The following is a 22100-nucleotide window of genomic DNA, read 5'->3' on the forward strand; positions in this document are numbered from 1 at the left end:
GGAGAGAATGCTTCTGGAACATAGCCATACAGCCCAGAAAACATACAACAACCCAATAACTTAAAGAACTGCTTACTGAGCATGACTATATAGCAAAACAAAGAGGAAAGAGCAGGACAGATAAGTCTGCCCCTCTAGCCATTCCTTAGCAGGAAATACAGGTCTTTAACTTTGGTCACCAAAATGGAATTCATAAGAAAAGTTGAGTCTGGTGGATGAAACAGTCATTCCTGGACTGTTTCTCTTGAAGTTTCCAAATGTTTTTGTCTGCTTATTCATGGCTTGCTTGACCTGTTTGACTCAGAGAAGCCTTAAATAATGACCATATTATTAGTTTTGGATAAAATGTTTGGGGAGCATATTGAACTACTATCTTTTGTGTTTGTTTGTGTGTGTGTGTGTGGCATCAAATGTACTGTTTCCCCATTCTTTCCTCTGGTTTTTGAACCAAGGTTTCTGTTTCGAAGTTATGCCCCAAAGCACACCTACTTTATTAACTGAAAGATATCTGCACCTGTTTTTCAAAAGCGGTCTTTTAGCTATTTCTGTTTATGAATGCCTAGACCAGGGGTCCCCAAACTTTTTAAGCAGAGGGCCGGTACACAATCCTTCAGACTGTTGAGGGGCCGAATTATCATTTGGAAAAAAAAATACAAACAAATTCCTATGCACACTGCACATGTCTTATTTGTAGTGCAACAACAACAACAACGAAAGAACAATACAATATTTAAAAATGAAAACAATTTTAACTAACATAAACCTATTAGGATTTCAATGGAAAGTGTGGGCCTGCTACTGGCCAATGAGATAGTCAAGTTAATTAGGATTGTTGTTGTTGTTGTTGTGTGCCTTTAAGTCATGTCAGACTTTGGCCGAGCCCAAGTCTAAAATTAATTATTTATTTACTACATTTATATCCCACCCTTCTCACCCCGAAGGGGACTCAGAGCAGCTATATGTACATACTCTATATTATATTATTAGCATAGCACAATATTAGCATTATATATTACTATATTGAACTATACCGCTATACTATTATATAATATGTAATATATAACATATAATTAATATTATTATATGGTATTACTATTAGTATTATATTGTATAAAATAAGATTATTATCAATATATACAATATATTATATTATTAAACTGATATAAAAACATTATATTATAAAACTGAGGGCGGGGGCCAGGTAAATGACCTTGGAGGGCCGCATCCGGCCCCCGGGCCTTAGTTTGGGGACCCCTGGCCTAGACCATAGGCCATTCATATATACATACATACATACATACATACAATAAAACAATATAAAAGTGCTACAAAAAGCAATTGGCATACAGATCTTGGCTATTAAAATACAATGCCATTAATATGCAATATAACACATAAAATATATAGTCAAAGGCTTTCATGGCCAGAATCACTGGGGTTCTGTGTAGTTTCCGGGCTGTATAGCATTTATTCATTTATTTATAGCAGCATTTATTCCTGATGTTTCGCCTTCATCTGTGGCTACTGGCATCTACAGAGGATCTGATGGGAGTCAAGGAAGTGGAGTATATATACCTGTGGAGTAACCAGGGTGGCAGAAGGAACCAATGTCGATTAACCAAGTGTAAAGGGTTAATAGTCCTCTCAAATTTACATGCTAATGGATGGATCCCACTCAAACACTTGCAAACCAAGCTTGCTAATTGCACCTTTCACACTTAGTTAATAGACCTTGGTTTATATTATTGTTGTTGTTGTTGTTGTTGTTGTTGTTGTTGTTGTTGTTATTTCTCTCACCCAGTACATTATTCCATGGGTCTATATACACTTGCTTTACCACCATCAGATCCTCTGAAGATGCCAGTAGCCACAGATATAGGCAAAACGTCAGGAGAAAATGCTGCTAGAACACATTAGCTACACAGCCCGTAAACCACACAACACCCCACATAAAATATAAACAATGATATTACAATGTTGATTAGATAGAATGCAGTTAGCTAAGAGCATCCCCATAGCCATTAGCTACCATATCAGCCATAAATTATGCCCAGATTTTCATTGCTGCCAGGGCCAAAAAGAGAAACCTAGAAATGGTATTGCACAAAAGATAGATTTTTTTTCTGACAAAATATTGGAATATTGATTAGCCAGAACAGATGCCAAAAAAATTGGATCTTAATGTAATGTGATTTGATCATCCTTTTCTTTGCAGGTGAGACAAAAGTGAGGAATCCTGAGGATCTCTCTGCAGAAACGATGTCCAAGTAGGTCATTTTCATAACATTGCTGGGTTATGTATAATTTTGATCCAGCATGGGCAAACTTGGGCTCTCCAGGTGTTTTGCACTTCAACTCCTACAATTCCTAACAGCCTACCGGCTGTTAGGAATTGTAGGAGTTGAAGTGCAAAACACCTGGAGAGCCCAAGTTTGCCCATGCCTGGTTTTGATAGTTTGAAAACTTTTTATCCTGCTTATTTTTGGACTTAAAGTAGCCCTGGAGGTGATATTTTCCTCCCATCAGTGTCTCACATTGGGACAGCATCCACGGCATCCCTCATTTCCGCATAGTTGAGCCGTGAAGGTGATGAAGTCCTTCATCCGCCTCCTTCCCGAGTGGCCATCTGCGGCCCCTTGTCTCTCTCCTTTTCCTTGGAACGGCTTTGGGCCTCCCATTGGCTTGCAAGATGCTTCTCTTTGCTTGTTTTCCTCTTTACAAGTTTTTAAATTTCATTTTCACAATTTGTTTTACATATTCTGTCTTGCATGTAAAGAAATTCAATATACACTATATTCTGTTTCAAGAACAACTAGATTCTCGTCATCCGGCGTTCTTGTTAATCTTTTGTCCTCTTGTATTATCCTATTTTTTTCTTATCTTCTGCCGCCCTCCCTATTATCCAGCGGATTCGCTTATCCAACATTCTGCCCGTCCATTTATGTTGGATAACCGAAACTCTACTGTATATACCGTATATACTCGAGTATAAGCCGACCCATTAGGTGAAGGGTAACAAAAGATAAATAATATGAGTATGTAATATAGTTAGAGAGTGAAAATATCATAGGAGCTATGATATACCTGACTCTGTATTGCAAATTTGTTAAAGAATGTGTAAGTTTTAAGTACTGAATATGTAAAATTCAAAATTTTTCAATTATTTAAATAAAAAACTGAAAAAAAAAATAAAATTACCATCAGGAAAAAAAAAATAAACCGACCCAAATATAAGCCGAGACACCTAATTTTACCACAAAAAAACTGGGAAAGCATTAACTCCAGTATAAGCCGAGATACCAATAAAATTACATTAATTGAGGCATCAGTTGTTTAAATGTTTTTGAATCTTTACATCAAATGATATGACTGTTCAACTCTGATTAAATCATTATTTTCATCTTCTTCAATGTAAATGTGCTTATGTATCCTTTTTTATTTTTATTTTTTTTTAATTATATATTTTTTATTGAAGTTTTACCTTATAAGATAGAGTAAATTAACATCAAAGAGTGAGAACATTTGATTGTATAGAAAGTGGGAAAACTGAGATTTAAAAAGGATCAAAAAGGGAGAGAGAAAAGGGAGAGAGAAAAGATTATTAAAAGTATCCTTTTAATAATAATAGAGTGAAATAATAAATGTAATAATAAATGCAGTAAAATAATAAATGTAATAATAAATAGAGTAAAATAATAAATGTATTATTAATAATAAAAATAGAGTAAAATAAATGTAAAAGTAACAACAATAACAGTATAATAATAAATGTAATAATAATTAATAGAATAAAATAATAAATGTAACAATAATTATTTTCATCTTCAATGTAAATGTGCTTATGTATCCTTTTAATAATAATAGAGTGAAATAATAAATGTAATAATAATAATAATAATAATAAATGCAGTAAAATAATAAATGTAATAATAGAGTAAAATAATAAATGTATTAATAATAATAAAAATAGAGTAAAATAAATGTAAAAGTAACAACAATAATAGAGTAAAATAATAAATGTAATAATAATAATTAATAGAATAAAATAATAAATGTAACAATACTACTAATAATAGATAAAATAATAAATATACCATATACAGTAGAGTCTCACTTATCCAAGACTTGCTATATTGTTCTGTTCGGGCTTGGCCCCATTTAAGCCGCCCCGAGTCCCTTCGGGGAGATGGGGCAGGGTATAAGAATAAAATTATTATTATTATTTTATTATGACACAGCAAACAAGATAGATATGCTGGATTTATTATTATTATTATTATTATTATTATTATTATCCAAGGTTCTGGATTATCCAAGGCATTTTTGTAGTCAATGTTTTCAATATATCGTGATATTTTGGTGCTAAATTCGTAAATACAGTAATTACAACATAACAGTACTGCATATTGAACTACATTTTCTGTCAAATTTGTTGTATAACATGATGTTTTGGTGCTTAATTTGTAAAATCATAACCTAATTTGATGTTTAATAGGCTTTTCCTTAATCTCTCCTTATTATCCAACATATTCGCTTATCCAACGTTCTGCCAGCCCGTTTACGTTGGATAAGTGAGACTCTACTGTATATGTACATTGTGATCCGCCCTGAGTCCCCTTCGGGATGAGCACCAAAATATCACGATGTATTGAAAACATTGACTACAAAAATGTGTTGGATAATCCAGAACGTTGGATAAGCGAGTGTTGGATAAGTGAGACTCTACTGTACATGGCAAACATTCAATGCCATACAACGTACAGACAGAGACAGAGATGCAGACACAATTTAACATTTTCCAGCTTCCAGGCTTCATGAGGATATGCTCGATTCTGGCCACAGGGGGAGCTTCTGCTTCATCATCCATTGTGACGCTATGTCCTTGGTGGATTATTTCCTCATTCCTTTCTGCATGCTGCTGGACGATTTTTATGGTGTTGTAAATTAGTTAAATTAGCCTTCCCACATAAGCGGTACCTAAATTTCCTACTTGATGCAACTGTCTTTCGGGTTGCTTAGGTCAACAATGAGCTGGGCTATTTTTAATGGTCAGGCATTCAATCCGACGCAGGCTGGCTTCAATGTTTCTAATTAGAAAAATTGAATAGATCAATAGGTATTGCTCCAGCGGGAAGGTAACGGCGCTCCATGCAGTCCTGCCAGCCACATGACCTTGGAGGTGTCTACGGATAACGCCGACTCTTCAGCTTAGAAATGGGGATGAGCGCCAACCCCCAGAATCGGACACGGCTAGATTTAATGTCAAGGGAGTGTCAAGAGTGTTTAAATGTAATTTGTGCCATGCTTGTATTGCAGTCAGATTGCATCATCCAGAATGTGTGATAGTGTGCAAAGAGTTAATCACTAATGAACTATGATGACCTTGGTGTGTGGCTGGAACTAGGGAGGATCCAGACACAAGAGTATGTGCATATCTATTGCATCAGTTCAGTCTTGAGTTCGAGTCTAGCTTAAGATCTGTTGGAGAACAGATCAGTCCTGTGTTTGTTTGTCGTCTGCAAGTCTGTTTGTGCTGTTGTATATTGCTTTTACTGACGTCTCGAAGTGTTGCTTCATTCTGCGCTCCATTGCTTTTCATACTACTACTGCTGCGCTGCAATACTCTGACAATCTTTCCCTTTGCTATAGTTCAGTCCTTGTAATTTTTGCACATGGGCAGTGCCTTTGGAAATCCCAAGACTGGCTTTGAAAAATTGAAACCTTCTTGTGTCTTTCTTTATTTCTCTGTTGGTGTGTAGAGACATTGGGAACGTGGTGGAGGCCATGTACGGAGACCTTTCACCTCCCATCATGTTGATCGGGCACAGCATGGGGGGTGCCATCGCGGTGCACACGGCGGCCTCCAACCTGATACCCAGTTTGCTGGGCCTGTGCATGATCGACGTGGTGGAAGGTAAGCCTGGATGGTGTCTTATTGCCCTCCTTGGACATCAGTCTGGCCATTTGCATGGCAGGACAGCTGATCTCTGTATGATCGACCTGTTGTCCATTACAGTGAATGCCTTCCCCAGTATTATAATGGCACTTTATAGCCATTACAGCTGAGTAACCTCCTTCCCTTGATGACATGATTTATTTGCACTTTTAGCACTTTGGCCTAGATTCTTTGAACCTAATCCATGATTTTAACATTTTATCTTGTATGTGGTTTTTATGACTTGCTTTTATTGTCTGATTATTGGTTTTATTGGTTTTATTGTTTTGTTTTTATTGTTCTGTTGGGCTTGGCCCCATGTAAGCCGCCCCGAGTCCCTTTGGGGAGATGGGGCGGGGTATAAGAATAAAATTATTATTATTATTATTATTATTATTATTATTATTATTATTATTATTATAACCTAAGTGGGTTGGGAGACTCCATTCGCCCATCGTAGATTTTTTGCCTTCAAATATCCCTTTTGTAATCTAGAACAAGGTGGACAAATCTGTCCTCGGGGTTGCTCTAGTGAAAACAGGAAATGACTTTCCCTAATGCCTTACTCCGATTTCTCTTCAGATTGTATAATGCCCTATAATTTAGCAAGCATTGTACTATGTAACACGTTTTTTGTCCCTGGGCTATAAATGTCATTTCTGAATTGGTTCTACCATAACAACATGGGAAAAGTTTATTAAACTGCAGTATATTTTGCTTTAGTTTTTCATACTCCGTGGAGTCTCAACCAATTCAACATAGTTGTGGCAGCCACAAAAACAAAGTTTCTGCAGTAGAACAACTACTTTCCAAGCAAGGACCGCACAATTAAATGGGAAATAACACTTTCAAACCAGGGACAGAATATTTTTCAAATTTTGTCACATAGTGTTATCATTTTCAGCAGTGAGTTTGGAGGTCTTTGAGAAATATTGGTTTTCCTAATACTTTCTTTCTTTTTAAAATAGGAACAGCCATGGATGCGCTGAACAGCATGCAGAATTTCCTCCGGAGTCGCCCCAAAACATTCAAATCTCTTGAGAATGCCATTGAATGGAGGTAGCATCATTATCATCATTATTTATATCCCGCATTATTTCTAAAAAAAGAGACTCAAAGCATCTCATCATAAAACCATTACAATTAAAACCTAAAGATATGCAAACATTAAAATGGAATTAAATGTAAACAGTAATATTATTAATGTGTATGTATATATATATCTGGAGCACCCGGTGGTGTAGTGTGTTAAAGCGCTGAGCTGCTGAACTTGCAGACCGAAAGGTCGCAGGTTCGAATCCGGGGAGCGGAGTGAGCGCCTGCTGTTAGCTCCAGCTTCTACCAACCAAACAGTTCGAAAACATGCCAATGTGAGTAGATCAATAGGTACTGCTCTGGTGGGAAGATAATGGCGCTCCATGCAGTCATGCCAGCCACATGACCTTGGAGGTGTCTATGGACAATGCCAGCTCTTCGGCTTAGAAACGGAGATGAGCACCAACCCCCAGAGTCGGACACAACTGAACTTAACGTCAGGGGAAACCTTTACCTTACCTTATATATGTATCTATATATCTATATTTCTATATCTATATATCTATATCTATATACGGGCCGCGGTGGCACAGTGGATTAAACCGCTAAGCTGCAGAACTTGCTGACCAGAAGGTTGGCGGTTCGAATCTGCGGGATGGGGTGAGTTCCCGCTGTTAACCTCAGCTTCTGCCAACCTAGCAGTTCGAAAATATGCAAATGTGAGTAAATCAATAGGTACTGCTTTGGCGGTAAGGTAACAGCGCTCCATGCAGTCATGCTGGCCACATGACCTAGGAGGTGTCTACGGACAAAGCCGGCTCTTACACTTAGAAATGGAGATGAGCACCAACCCCCAGAGTCGGACACGACTAGACTTAATGTTAGGGGAAAACCTTTACCTTATATATTTATATGCCACTTTTTCTCTCTTAACAGAGACTCAAAACAGTAAACAGTGATAAAACAATACAATACAAAAACTAGAGAGTATAAAGGCTAGAATAGAATCTTTGTTCATTTCAATGGCCCATCTTGAAAAGCCCTGTTGCTGAAGGGTTTGGATCCAAATGGGAGACTTGACTAGAAAAATTTGCTCCATGTGTTGTCGAAGGCTTTCATGGCCAGGATCACAGGGTTGCTGTATGTTTTCCAGGCTGTATGGCCATGTTCCAGAAGTATTCTCTCCTGACATTTCACCCACATCTATGGCAGGCATCCTCAGAGGTTGTGAGGTCCATGTATACTATCTTGAATTACACTCTGTAATACGATTTTTGTTCCTAGGTTATCAATGTTATTTCCTAGTTGGTTCTATCATAAAAAGGTGGGGAAATTTTAGAGAGATCAGACAGGCCCCTACCCTCCTCTCCTTCCGGAAGAGCCTAAAAACCTGGCTCTTCCAAAAGGCCTTTGATGTTTAATTGTTGTGGGTTTGATTTATCTGCCCATTCTAAAATAGCTCCATTGTTGATGCATTGCCATTATTACATTGCACTTTATTGTCCATTTTAGCTGTGAAACTACCTCTCCCCATTTCGGAATATTCTGCACTTTGGCCTAGATCTATGAATTAGTCTCCTGTTTTTAACATTTTATGCTGCATGTTGATTTTAATGACTGTTTTATTGATGCTGATGTTTTTATTGTTGGGATAATTGTGTTATTGTTTTGTTATTGTTATTATATTGTTGTATCGGGCAAGGCCCCATGTAAGCCTCCCCGAGTCCCTTTGGGGAGATGGGGCGGGGTATAAAAATAAAGTATTATTATTTTTATTTTTATTATTATTAAACTGCAAAAACTTTGTTTTTGTGGAACATCCTGCAGCATGTTTCGCTATAGTTTTTCAATGAATATCTCTCAGAGTCTCAGCCAATTCAACAGAGTTTGTGACAGCCACAAAAACAAAGTTTCTGGAGTAGAACAACAACTTTCAAAGTAAGGACCACACAATTAAACAGGAAGTAACACTTTCAAACCAGGAACATATTTTTTTTTCAAATTTTGTTGCATAGTGTTATCTAATGCGGAAAAAAATAGATGGGTTCTGTGTTTGCTAAATTATTCTTAACTGCCAAATAAATGGGAATAAATGCTTCTCTAAAAGAGGTGTCATTTTCTCTCTCAATCTTCTAGTGTCAAAAGCGGACAGATACGAAACCTTGAATCCGCCCGGGTGTCCATGGTTGGCCAAGTCAAACAGTAGGTTGGGCTTTCTGAATCTCATTTAGTAGACAACATTAGGAAAGTAAAACATATTGACTGGGGTGGTCCTCTTTGTGTTCCGATTCAAATCAGGTGTGAAGGAGCCGCAAGCCCCGGAGGCCCCAAAGCCATTGTGGAAGGGATTATAGAAGAGGAGGAAGAAGAGGAGGAGGAGGAGGAGGAAGGGGAAAATGGAGAATCGGTGAACAAAAGGAAGAAAGACGACGACGCAGAGGCAAGTAGTTTTTGCTCGGAATGAACAGCATTCATTTCACTGGACCATTTCTGCTGATTGGGCCCAGGATAGGACCTCCAGTATATAAATCCCATTGATTGAGTGATTCTACATTCCTAGTTTTCTCCCCACTTAGGTGAATAATTGTTGTAGTGTCACTTTTGATGTAGAACAAACCTCTTGGCATGATTTGCTCAGAGGGTGTTTGCCATTGCCTTTTATCTGAGGCTGAGAGAGTATGACTTGCCTAAGGTCACCCACTGGGTTTTCGTAGCAGAGCAGGGATTTGAACGCAGGCCTCCAAAGTTGTAGTCCAACACTCAAAGCACTACAGTGTGTTGGCTCTCTTATGGTTATATACCTTATATACTCAAAGATAAGCCGAGTTTTTCAGCCCCTTTTATGAGCTAAAAAAGTCTCCCTCAGCTTATAATGGGGTCAAGGCCAAGCAGCGGAGTCTGGAGGCCATTGCTTGCAATATATGACATATTTCTCTTTCCTCTTACTCTCCCTTATCAGTGTGTTTTCTTTTCCAAAGCCTCCCTCTTAACCAAGGGAATATTTTGAAAAGGGAAAGGAGAGAGAGAGAAGTCCTTGCAAGTCAGGAAGAAGAAAATATATATATCAATTACTCTTGTAAAAGGATTTTCCCCTGAAATATTTTTTAACCTCTCTTACAGATATATAGGCATTTACCCCTTTAAGCCTTTGCAGTCCCTATGTACCTACATATCTGTATCTATCTATATCAATTAATTTTATATATGAAAATTCCCCTCATATGGCACTGAATTTTGCCAGATTTGTAAGCTGCCTTGAGTCCCCTCAGGTGGGAAAGGCAGGATAGAAGTGATGTAAATAAATAAATATGTTTGCAGGTCTTTGCAAATTCTATATGCATATAGATATTTAGAGATTTCCATGTATCTGTAACTATATGTATACATTATTTTTATATATTAATTTCCTCTCACATGTTTGCAAGTCTCTGAAAATCCTTTATAGATATAATTATCTATATATAGAGAGATGTTTAGATAGATAGATAGATAGATAGATATGAATATAGATATATAGGGCTTGCAAATATTGTATGGGAAATACACACATACAGAGAGAGAGAGGTCTGAATAGATATAAACATAGATATATAAGGCTTGGAAATATTGCAGAAGGGAAATGCACACATATAGAGAGAGGATTTGCAAATGTTTCAGGGGGAAATGCATATGTGAAATTAGTATATATAAATATACATCTATATCTAGCTCTGCATTGTTGTTATAGGCATTGACTGTTTACCTGTTACTATGTTGGAAGCTGGGCGGGATAAGAATGAACTATTATTATTATTATCATTAATAGCATATTGTTTTTGTTGACCCTACTTTTCCACTTGCAGAGCTAGTTTACTGTTTTTCTTTGAAATATGGTAAATATTCAAAAACATTAACCTACTGATGCCTCAATTAATGTAATTTTATTGGTATCTATTTCCCACATTATCTGAGTATGGACTCTCATAACCCAGTTCAAAGCAGATATTGTGGGATTTTCTTCCTTGATATTCTGGGACGTAGGGCTGTGTGGAAGGGCCCTCAGTGCCATTGAACCTAATAATAATAATAATAATAATAATAATAATAATTTATTTATTTATAACCTGCCATATCTCCCCGAGGGGACTTAAAATGTTCCTTAATCTGTTTTCAGTGGGACAGATTGTATCAGGCACTTTCAGAGAAAGAAGTAGACACACAGACCCAATACTGGTTTTATAATAGCTACTAGCTGTGCCCGGCCACGCGTTGCTGTGGCGAAGTATGGTGGTATGGGAAATAAAGTATTGGGGAATTGGTGGTAGTTAAGGTAAAGGGTAAAGGTTTTCTCTTGACATTAAGTCCAGTTGTGTCCGACTGCACACTGAAGTGAATTATATGGTAGTGTGGAGTCAAGATAATCCAGTTCAAAGCAGATAATATAAGATTATAAATGGGTTATATAGCTGTGTGGAAGGGCCTTGAGTCTACACTGCCATATAATCCAGTTCAAATCTGATAATCTGTATTTTATAGGCAGTGGGGAGGAGGCCTAAGTGAGGCCTAACTCTGTCTGTCCCCTGGGTTGAGTGGGTTGCTAGGAGACCAAGTGGGCAGATCTTAGCCTTTTAACTGGCAGCAATTGGATAAAAACAATTATTCCTCTCCCTCTAATTAGGACTTTATTTTTCTTTTCTTTTTGTTGTATGAACGTAGAGGCATGGATGAGGGGTTGTGCTGCCAAGTTTAGTGTTTCTGGGGTGTGTAGTTTTGTTGTTTTGTCCTAGGCCGAAATTTCATTACCCTTTTATATATAGAGATATTAATTACACAAAGGGGAAACATATACTCAGCATTCACTTCACATACATTCAGTACCGTCCGTCCTTCTTCATTCAGTCCATCTTGGAAGGAGGCTGGTGGACAGGCTGCATTCCTCACATATCTGCCACACTTTTCGAAGATAAAAGTGTCTCCTTAGGGAGCAATTTTTCTGCTGCTGTTGATCTTTATTATTTTGACAACTTGTTATTCAGTTCCAATTCTGGGCAGATGTTGTTTACCTTCGCTAACGTAAGGAGCCATTGTTTCTGACTTCCTTGACTTAAAGAGTAATTGTCTCTGACCATGTAAGCATGTGTTATTTACACCAGAAAGTTCCCAGGTCAGTTATGTTAGCGGTTTAGCAGTTTTGTTCATCGGCACTTTTCTTCTCCTCCATAATGCCATTTTTACCAGGTTTTAATTTTAGGATGGCGTCTTCAGTCTTGCCAAGCATAAACAGGTCCTTAGCCAAACCCAAAAATACAATTTCATTAATTCCACTCTGCTTTCTAAGGGTTACAACTGGCCTCCTCTGTTCCCTTTGCAGCCTAAGAAGGACGTGGCCTACACGTGGCGGATCGAACTGGCCAAGACGGAGAAGTACTGGGACGGCTGGTTCCGGGGCCTCTCCAACCTTTTCCTCAACTGCTCTGCCCCCAAACTGCTGCTTTTAGCTGGTAGGCTGCTTCTTGCTTTTATTCAATCTGCAAGTCCCAATCTATTGCCTTGATCACTTCAGACTGTCCAATGCAGGCTCTCTTCCTTCAGGAAATAAGCTCACTTTGGGGCTGTGAAGAGTTACTTAAGTCAGGCATGGGCAAACATCAGACGTCCAGGTGTTCTGGACTTCAACTCCAAAGTTTGCCCATACCTGAAAATAAGTAGAGTTGAGATATTACATCCTGGTTATTGTCAAAAGTGCCAAGCTTCATATATTTGTTAGCAGCACAGTTAAATGTTTTTTTGTGTACTACTTGCACTTACTTGCACTTTTGGCCCAGTTCTTTTTGGAGCCAACCCAGGATTTTATCAGTATATTTATTGTATGTGACCTCATTTGTTTTATGATCTCTTTTATTGTTGATTGACTTGTTTTATTGCTATGTTTTTATATTGTCTGATGTCTGGGCTTGGCCCCATGTAAGCCACCCTGAGTCCCTTTGGGGAGATGGTGCGGGGTATAAAATATTATTATTATTATTATTATATTATTATTATTATTATTATTATTTCCCCATTAGTCAAATTGCAATATACCATATATACTCGAGTATAAGCCGACCCGAATATAAGCCAAGGCACCTAATTTTTACCACAAAAAAAAACTGGGAAAACATTGACTCCAGTATAAGCCGAGGGTGGTAAATTTCAGAAATAAAAATAGATACCAATAAAATTACATTAATTGAGGCATCAGTAGGTTAAATGTTTTTGAATATTTACATGAAGCTCAAATTTAAGATAAGACTGTCCAACTCTGATCAAATCATTATTCTCATCTTCTTCAATGTAAATGCCCTTATGTATCCTTTTAATAATAATAATAATAGAGTAAAATAATAAATGCAATAATAATAAGATCAGAGTGAAATAATAAATGTATTATTAATAATAATAAAAATAGAGTAAAATAAATGTAATAGTAGCAACAATAATAGAGAAAAATAATAAATGTAATAATACCAATAATAATAATAATAAATACAGGAAAATAATACAAGTAATAATAAATAGAGTAAATGTAATAATACCAATAATAATAGAGAAAAATAATGAATGTAATAATACCAATAATAAAAATAAATACAGGAAAATAATACAAGTAATAATAAATACAGGAAAATAATAAATGTATTAATAATAATAATAAAAATAGAGTAAAATAAATGTAATAGTAGCAACAATAATAGAGTACTAAGTGTAATAATAATAGAGTAAAATAATAAATGTAATAATACCAATAATAATAGAGAAAAATAATAAATGTACCATATATTCTCGAGTATAAGCTGACCCAAATATAAGCCAACCAGGACCCTCACCCGAGTATAAGCCGAGGGGGGCTTTTTCAGTCTTAAAAAAAGGGCTGAAAAACTAGGCTTATACTTGAGTATATACAGTATGTTACATTTTTTCACTGTCTTTTCCCTGGGTTGTCAGAACACCTTCAATTCCCACTTTCTATGACGTTTCACATGAGAAAAATACTTTGCTCGCATAACAATATATAACAAATTTGGAAAAAAGAATATGTTCCTGGTTTGAAAGTGTTACTTCCTGTTTAATTGTGCGGGACTTTGAAAGTAATTATTGTCCTCCAGAAACTTCGTTTTTGTGGCTGCCACAAACTGTGTTGAATGTGTTGAAACTCTTGTGAAAAACTATAGCAAAACGTGCTATAATAGGATGTCCCTCCTGCAGAAATAAAGTTTATGAAGTTTAATAAACTTTTCCCATATTTTTATGATAGAACCAATTAAGAAATGACATTTATAACCCAGGAACAAAAACAAAACATGTTACATATTGATAATCAAGCCCATCATTCAACTTACTTGCCTTTCGGAAAGCCTGCAAAACCTTGCTCTTCCGACAAGCTTTCAATGGGTGAAAAACTCGGGGCTATGTCTGTTTTTATTGTTGCTTTTATTGTTGTTTTTATTGTTATTTTAAAGCCAAGTGTATTGTTTTAATCTATTTTTGTAAACCGCTCCGAGCCAAACTGGGAGTAGCGGTATATAAGTTTAATAAATAAAAAATAAAAAATAAATTCAACCTAAAAAAAGAAAAGCCTGCATGCCTAAGTAACGAGGAAGTGGTTGTACTGGCCTCCTAACTAAGCAATGATTTCCTATTAAGCATCTGCAAACATTACTCATTACTCAGTTGTTGTGTGTTTTCCAGGCTGTATGGCCATCTTCCAGAAGCATTCTCTTCTGACGTTTCGCCCACATCTGTGGCAGGCATCCTCAGGTTGTGAAGATGCCTGCCATAGATGTGGGCGAAACGTCAGGAGGGAATGCTTCTGGAACATGGCCATTCGAGCCGGAAAACACACAACAACCCAGTGATTTTGGCCATGAAAGCCTTCGACAACGCATTACTTACTATTCCTGAAAAAGGCCCAAAGAAGTTAGTCCAATTTTTGTATGATTGTTGAAGAGGCCCAAAAGGGCGAGAAATTAAGGCTGATATTTCTTTTCTTCCTCCCAAATAATGTTTAAGGTGTCGACAGACTGGATAAAGATCTCACGATTGGCCAAATGCAAGGTAAGCAGTGTTCTGTGTTGGGTTTCTGCACCCTGGAGCAAACTTTGGCCCTCCAGGTGTTTTGGACTCCAACTCCCACAATTCCTAACAGCCTATCGGCTGTTAGGAATTGTGGGAGTTGAAGTCCAAAACACCTGGAGGGCCGAAGTTTGCCCATGCCTGATCAAATTGCTCTCTATATACCAGTGTGGCTGCTTCTTCACTTCCAAAAGCCATTGCATTGCACCCTTTCCTTCTTACAGGGAAATTCCAGATGCAAGTCCTTCCACAGTGTGGCCATGCGGTCCATGAGGATGCTCCGGACAAAGTGAGTAACGGTTTTAGTGTTGTTTCTTGGGCAAACTTTTTGGGATCGGGCACAAAATCAGGACTGGGGAGACCCAGACCACATAGAGCAGTGTAGGAACAGTCTACACCACGCTCAGTCTGCATTTTTATTATAACTGGAGGAGGATGTGCAGCCTGTACTTAAGAGAGTCATGAGATGGGGCCAAGACTTGCAACTTCAACAGGAAAAAATGTACAGTATGACCCTTTGACAGTAAGAAAGATATAGATGGGTGAGACCTGTCTTGAAAACAGCCGATATGAAAGGGATCTTGGAGTCTTAGTAAGCCGCAAGCTGAATATGAGCAAACAGTGTGATGCTGCATCTAAAAAAGCCAGTGCAATTCTAGGCTGCATCAAGAGGAGTCTAGTGTCTACACTGAGGTAAGTCATAGCCCCATTCTCATCTGCTTTGGTCAGGCCTCACCTGGAATAACCTTGTGTCCAGTTCTGGGCACTACATAGAGCAATGATGGGCAACCTTTTGCATTTGGTGTGTCAAAATTCACCAAAAAACCTAGCATGACTTGGGTGGTGTGTCACTTCGAGAAAAAACCCATAATTTCACAATATATATAGTTTAAATAACAAAAATATATAATTGTAATATATAACTGTATTTAATAAATCAAAAACTATTTACTACCATTATTTCCATGTACAACTATCTGTGGTACCTCTTGCAGTTTCCACGCTGATTTCTCTCTATTGTAGTTTCAATGTAGTCATGAATAATGAATAATAATAAAACAGTAATAATATAATAATATATTACAATAATAATAGAATAATAATAATAGAATGATTTTATATATACACACACACACACACACACACATACATACAGTAGAGTCTCACTTATCGAACATAAACGGGCCGGCAGAATGTTGGATAAGCGAATATGTTGGATAATAAGGAGGCATTAAGGAAAAGCCTATTAAACATCAAATTAGGTTATTATTTTACAAATTAAGCACCAAAACATCATGTTAGACAACAAATTTGGCAGAAAAAGTAGTTCAATACGCAGTAATGCTATGTAGTAATTACTGTATTTATGAATTTAGCACCAACATATCAGGATATATTGAAAACATTGACTACAAAAATGCGTTGGATAATCCAGAACGTTGGATAAGCGAGTGTTGGATAAGTGAGACTCTACTGCAGGGGTCCCCAAACTAAGGCCCGGGGGCCGGATGCGGCCCTCCAAGGTCATTTACCTGGCCCCCGCCCTCATTTATAATATAATATTTTTATATCAGTTATAATAATATAATATATTGTATATACATATGATTTTGATAATAATATTATCATTGTATACAATACTAATTTTTAATACCATATAATAATATAAATTATATGTTATATATTACATATAATATTACAGTATAGTGGTATAGTTCAATATAGTAATATATAATGCTAATATTGTGCTATGCTAATAATATAATACAGTAGAGTCTCACTTATCCAACGTTTTGGATTATCCAACGCTTTTTTGTAGTCAATGTTTTCAAAACATCGTGATATTTTGGTGCTAAATTCGTAAATACAGTAATTACTACATAGCATTACTGCATACTGAACTACTTTTTCTGTCAAATTTGTTGTATAACATGATGTTTTGGTGCTTAATTTGTAAAATCATAACCTAATTTGATGTTTAATAGGCTTTTCCTTAATCTCTCCTTATTATCCAACATAATCACTTATCCAACGTTCTGCCGGCCCGTTTATGTTGGATAAGTGAGACTCTACTGTATATTGTATGTACATTCAGCTGCTCTGAGTTCCCTTCGGGGTGAGATGGGTGGGATATAAATGTAATAAATAAATGTATTAAATGAATAAATAAATAATTTTGGACTTAGGCTTGCCCAAAGTCTGACATGACTTGAAGACACACAACAACAATAACAATCCTTATTAACCTGACTATCTCATTGGCTAGAAGCAGGCCCACACTTCCTATTGAAATCCTGATAGGTTTATGTTGGTTAAAATTATTTTCATTTTTAAATATTGTATTGGTCTTTCATTGTTATTGTTGTTCTTTTGCACTACAAGTAAGATATGTGCAGTGTGCATAGGAATTTGTTTGGTTTTTTTTTCCAAATGATAATTTGGCCCCTCAACAGTCTGAAGGATTGTGGACTGGCCCTTTGCTTTAAAAGTTTGAGGACCCCTGCTCTACTGTATATATATAAATGTAATGTGCATAATTCCCATGGAGTAAACAACAAAACCACTGGACCAAATCACACCAAATTTGGCCACAAAAGGCATTAGTCATCCAATCAATCTGAATGCAGCAGCGTGTCAGCAAAAATGGCTAGGCGTGTCAGTGCTGACACGCGTGTCATAGGTTGGCCACCACTGACATAGAGTAACTGGGGCTAGAGTCTGGGAAAAAGTTACTCTCTTTTCTACAACAGCCCTCTAAATCTCCCAAGGCAGCTACTGTTCTTTGTAGTTGAGGAGGTATGGGGAATTGGCATTGCCGGAAGTAACTTTTCCAAACTCTGCTGTGAGTGGTGAGCAACCGCCTCTACTTCATCATTGGCTGCTCTTCTTTCTGTTTCAGGTCGCTGAAGCCGTTGCGACATTTTTAATCCGTCATAGGTTTACAGAGCCCATTGGTGGATTCCAATGGTAAGTTGTGCTGGGTAACTGGCTTTGAATATTATTATTATTATTATTATTATTATTATTATTATTATTATTATTATTTATTAGCGACATTTATATCCCACCCTTTTCACCCCGAAGGGGACTCAGGGCAGCTTACAAGTTATATATACATACAATATATTATATTATTAGTATAGCACAATATAAGCATTATATATTATTATATTGTACTATACAACTATATTGTAACATTATTCGTAATATTACCTGTAACATAAATATACAATTATAATAGTGTATTATTATTATTATTTGCTATTACATTATAATATTATCAATATTATATGTATATACAATATATTATAATGTTAGTAAAAAAAGGTAAAGGTTTTCCCCTGACGTTAAGTCCAGTCGTGACCGACTCTGGGGGTTGGTGCTCATTTCCATTTCAAAGCCAAAGAGCCGGCGTTGTCCGGAGACACCTCCAAGGTCATGTGGCCAGCATGAGTTCATGGAGCGTCGTTATAATATTAATATAATATATATTATTTATATATAATATATATATAATAATATATATAATACTCATATTATACTATACTAATATTATAATATATATAATAATAATATATTATAATATTAGTATAGTATAATATGAGTATTATATATATTTTTATAAAATATAATAATAATAATGGGTTGCTGTGAGTTTTTCAGTCTGTATGGCTGTGTTCCAGCATCATTTATTTATTTATTTACAGTATTTATATTCCGCCCTTCTCACCCCGAAGGGGACTCAGGGCGGATCACATTATATACATATAGGGCAAACATTCAATGCCCATATACACATAGAACCGAGACAGACGCAGAGGCAATTTAACCTTCTCCTGAGGGGAAGTTCAATTCTGGCCACAGGGGGGAGCAGCTGCTTCATCATCCACTCTGACGGCACTTCCTCATTCCAATGTCGTAAATTAGTTAAATTTGCCTCCCCATTTTATGAGTGGTACCTTATTTCCTACTTGATAGATACTACTATCTTTCGGGTTGCTAGGTCAGGAACGAGCAGGGGCTATTTTTTATTTTTTAATTGACGGGTGCTCACCCCGCCATGGGCTGGCCTCATGGTCAGAGTGATTTATTGCAGCAGACTGCTCACCAGCCTGCGCCACAGCCCAGCCCCAAAGACAAAAATGTCTTCCCTGACATTTTGCCTGCATCTGTGGCTGGCATCTTCAGGGGTTCTGCTGGCAGTGAGGCAAGTGGAGTGCATATATATAGGGTTGTTGTGTGTTTTCCAGGCTGTATGGCCATGTTCCAGAAGTATTCTCTCCTGACGTTTCGCCCACATCTATGGCAGGCATCCTCAGAGATTGTGAGGTATATATATACCTGTGGAATGTCCAGGGTGGGAGAAAGAACCCTTGTCTATTTAAAGCAAGTGTGTGTGTATATATATATGTGTGTGTGTGTATCTTTGAATTCCATAGCATATATATATGTACACACACACTCCACTTGCCTCACTTCCAACAGACCTCTCAAGAAACCTCAGAGGTGGCCAGCTTCTGCCAACCTAGCAGTTCAAAAACATGCCAATGTGAGTAGATCAATAGGAAGGTAACGGCGCTCCATGTAGTCATGCCAATGGCCACATGACCTCGGAGGTGTCTATGGACAACGCCGGCTCTTCAGCTTAGAAATTGAGATGAGCACCAACCCCCAGAGTCGGACACGACTAGACTTAATGTCAGGAGAAAACCTATACCATTACCTTTACCTTTATAAATAAAACAAAAACTGTGTTGCATAGTGTAATGACAGCAGGAGTCCAATTCTCTCGAAAATGTACCAATCACCTCTTCTTCTCTTGACAGCGTTTTCCCCGCTTGTTAATAACCCGGAGGTCCACCAACGCCCACTTTCCGTTGTAAATAAAACCGCACCAGAGGCCCCCCGTGGCGTGTTCTGTATCCTCTCCATCCGACCCCCTTCCGTTTGGTTTCCCAAAGCCGAGTGATGGGCACGGAGCCCGTCTGAAGCAGAGCTCCTCCGGCGTCCGGCTGGACCTCACCTGCCCCTCGCCCTTTCCTTCCCTTCCCCTGGATGTCGGTTTCTTTTCCTCCCGTTTCCCCGTCCGTCCGTCTCGAAGAAGTCCGGTTACAAACCTGATGGCTTTGTGTGTGGAATCGCGGGGGTTGCGAGGGACTCTCGGGGGGCACAAGGCTGGTTCCTCCGGTTGTATCAAAACCTGAACAACATTAAAGAGATTTCTTCCCCGGAAGAAGCACTCCGAAGCCCACCCACTTCTACCGTCTTGTGCTTGAGGCTCTTTTGGGATGCCTAGGATATCGTCAAACCATAGAACCCCCAAGGGCCATCCAGTCCAACTCCTGTCTGCACAATCCAAGCCAAATCCCTCTAACCTTTCTTTAGAAACCTCCATTGAAGAATAGCTCATGTGTACGTTGTGTCCTAGTCTCTGGAACTGCAGGAAACAAGCCTTGCCCCCTCCTCTATAGGACACTCTTTCAAGTATTTAGTCATGACTCTCGTGTCCCCTTCTCTCAGCCTTCTCTTCTCCAAGATAAATACCCCACTCCCTCAACCATTCGTCAAAGGGATACCTTTGATCATTTTGGTCACTGCTCTGAACATCCATTTTGTCCATATCCTTCTTGAGTTGTGCTGCTCAGAAATTGAGATAGTATTAGAATGCCTTTTCACCCAGCACCACACAGAGTCCAGTAGTTACTAATTATATCCGTTTATAAAGCCTGTACAAAAAGGGGGAAAGGGCATTTCCCAAAAACCAGTAGTAAAGGTGCTATGAAATAGCATTAGTCCATATATACAAAAGATCAATGGTCCAAAATAGCAAGCTACATGAAATCCAGAAAGTCAAGAGCATAACCATAAATCCATAAGCATGAAAACAGAAATTTTTCCAAGGCAAAACTCTTTCAGGAACATAGGCAAACAGGATATTTGAATCATGAGCATGAGAGCTGAAACAGGAACTTGATTCTATGGCAACGTTGTCTACTCTGGAGACACAAGGAAACATCACTTAATTTAAGCTCAGGCCCAACCAAGAAGCTTTGAGGTCATGCCTTTGAGACCTGGGTCTCAAGGACTTCTCACGGAGTCCTTCCGAATGCCTAATGAACCTATCCTTGACTCCCTCCATGCGGAGGCCTAATCTGATGTCATGGGAAAACTCCCCATCTGCATCTGCAGAAAACCCTGACGGCCAATTCCCAAGAGAAATCGACTTTTCCCCAGTTGCTAAGGAATGCACATTGGAATTCCAAAAATCCCCTAGCTCCTCTGCAACTGCCAGCACTTCTCTCTGATCTGAGGCCTCAAATCACCCTGGTCACACACAGACACAAACCCATCATCCCCCTCGTCCTCTGACTGAGGAATCCCCAGCATCATGCACATTAACAGTGAAAAGGTCTGACCTGTCGCACCTCAGGTTAGCTTCACCTTGCTGTATACACCAAACTGCACACAGGTTGAAGTCTTTTTAGTTTATTAGAAAATAGAAGATAAAAAGTTCTTTAAAAGCAAAAGTAAAGTTCCAAAAGATAGTTACAAAACAAAGCCTTAGAGAATAATGTCAGAGTAATTTGCAGCGCAGCAGCAGTTGGATGGAATCAGTGGAATGCAGAACGAAGAGACATCAGAGACGATGGTAAAACTATATACAAGTTTTACTGAAAGCAGTAATAATCAAGACAAACTTATTTGTAGACAATGGACACAGGACTTAACTCTCAGCAGATAGCACTCGACTTAGAACAGAACTGATGCAATCAGCAATGGACACACACTTGTTTCTGGACACTCCCCAGTTCCAGCCACACATCGAGGACATCAAGCTTCTTAGTAATTAACTCTTTCCAGACTATAGTACACTCTGGATGATGCAATCAGTATGCAATACAGAAAAGACAAATTTCATTTAAACACTACCAATACACAAATCCCACATTAACAAATAATTCAAGAAATCACCAGGAATAAACAAACTCCCATTAGGGCATCACAAAGTCCCAAGAACATGAACATAAGAGCTGCAAGA

General features: G+C 37.9%; 1 protein-coding gene across 1 annotated transcript in view; it reads left to right on the top strand.

Moving 5' to 3' along the window:
- The window catches only part of ppme1 (protein phosphatase methylesterase 1), a 33953-nt gene extending 13641 nt beyond the window's left edge, over positions 1 to 20312 (top strand). Inside the window, exons 5-14 of the mRNA XM_062974453.1 lie at positions 2216 to 2267; positions 5760 to 5914; positions 6904 to 6994; positions 9107 to 9172; positions 9269 to 9410; positions 12321 to 12450; positions 14999 to 15043; positions 15286 to 15350; positions 17961 to 18028; positions 19888 to 20312. Of these exons, the coding sequence (XP_062830523.1) occupies positions 2216 to 2267; positions 5760 to 5914; positions 6904 to 6994; positions 9107 to 9172; positions 9269 to 9410; positions 12321 to 12450; positions 14999 to 15043; positions 15286 to 15350; positions 17961 to 18028; positions 19888 to 19906 (833 nt within the window). The 3' untranslated portion in view covers positions 19907 to 20312. The remainder of the gene's footprint in view (positions 1 to 2215; positions 2268 to 5759; positions 5915 to 6903; positions 6995 to 9106; positions 9173 to 9268; positions 9411 to 12320; positions 12451 to 14998; positions 15044 to 15285; positions 15351 to 17960; positions 18029 to 19887) is intronic.
- The last annotated feature ends 1788 nt before the right edge of the window (positions 20313 to 22100 follow it).

This window comes from Anolis carolinensis, chromosome 3, assembly GCF_035594765.1.
Source record: "Anolis carolinensis isolate JA03-04 chromosome 3, rAnoCar3.1.pri, whole genome shotgun sequence".
Classification (NCBI taxonomy): domain Eukaryota; kingdom Metazoa; phylum Chordata; class Lepidosauria; order Squamata; family Dactyloidae; genus Anolis; species Anolis carolinensis.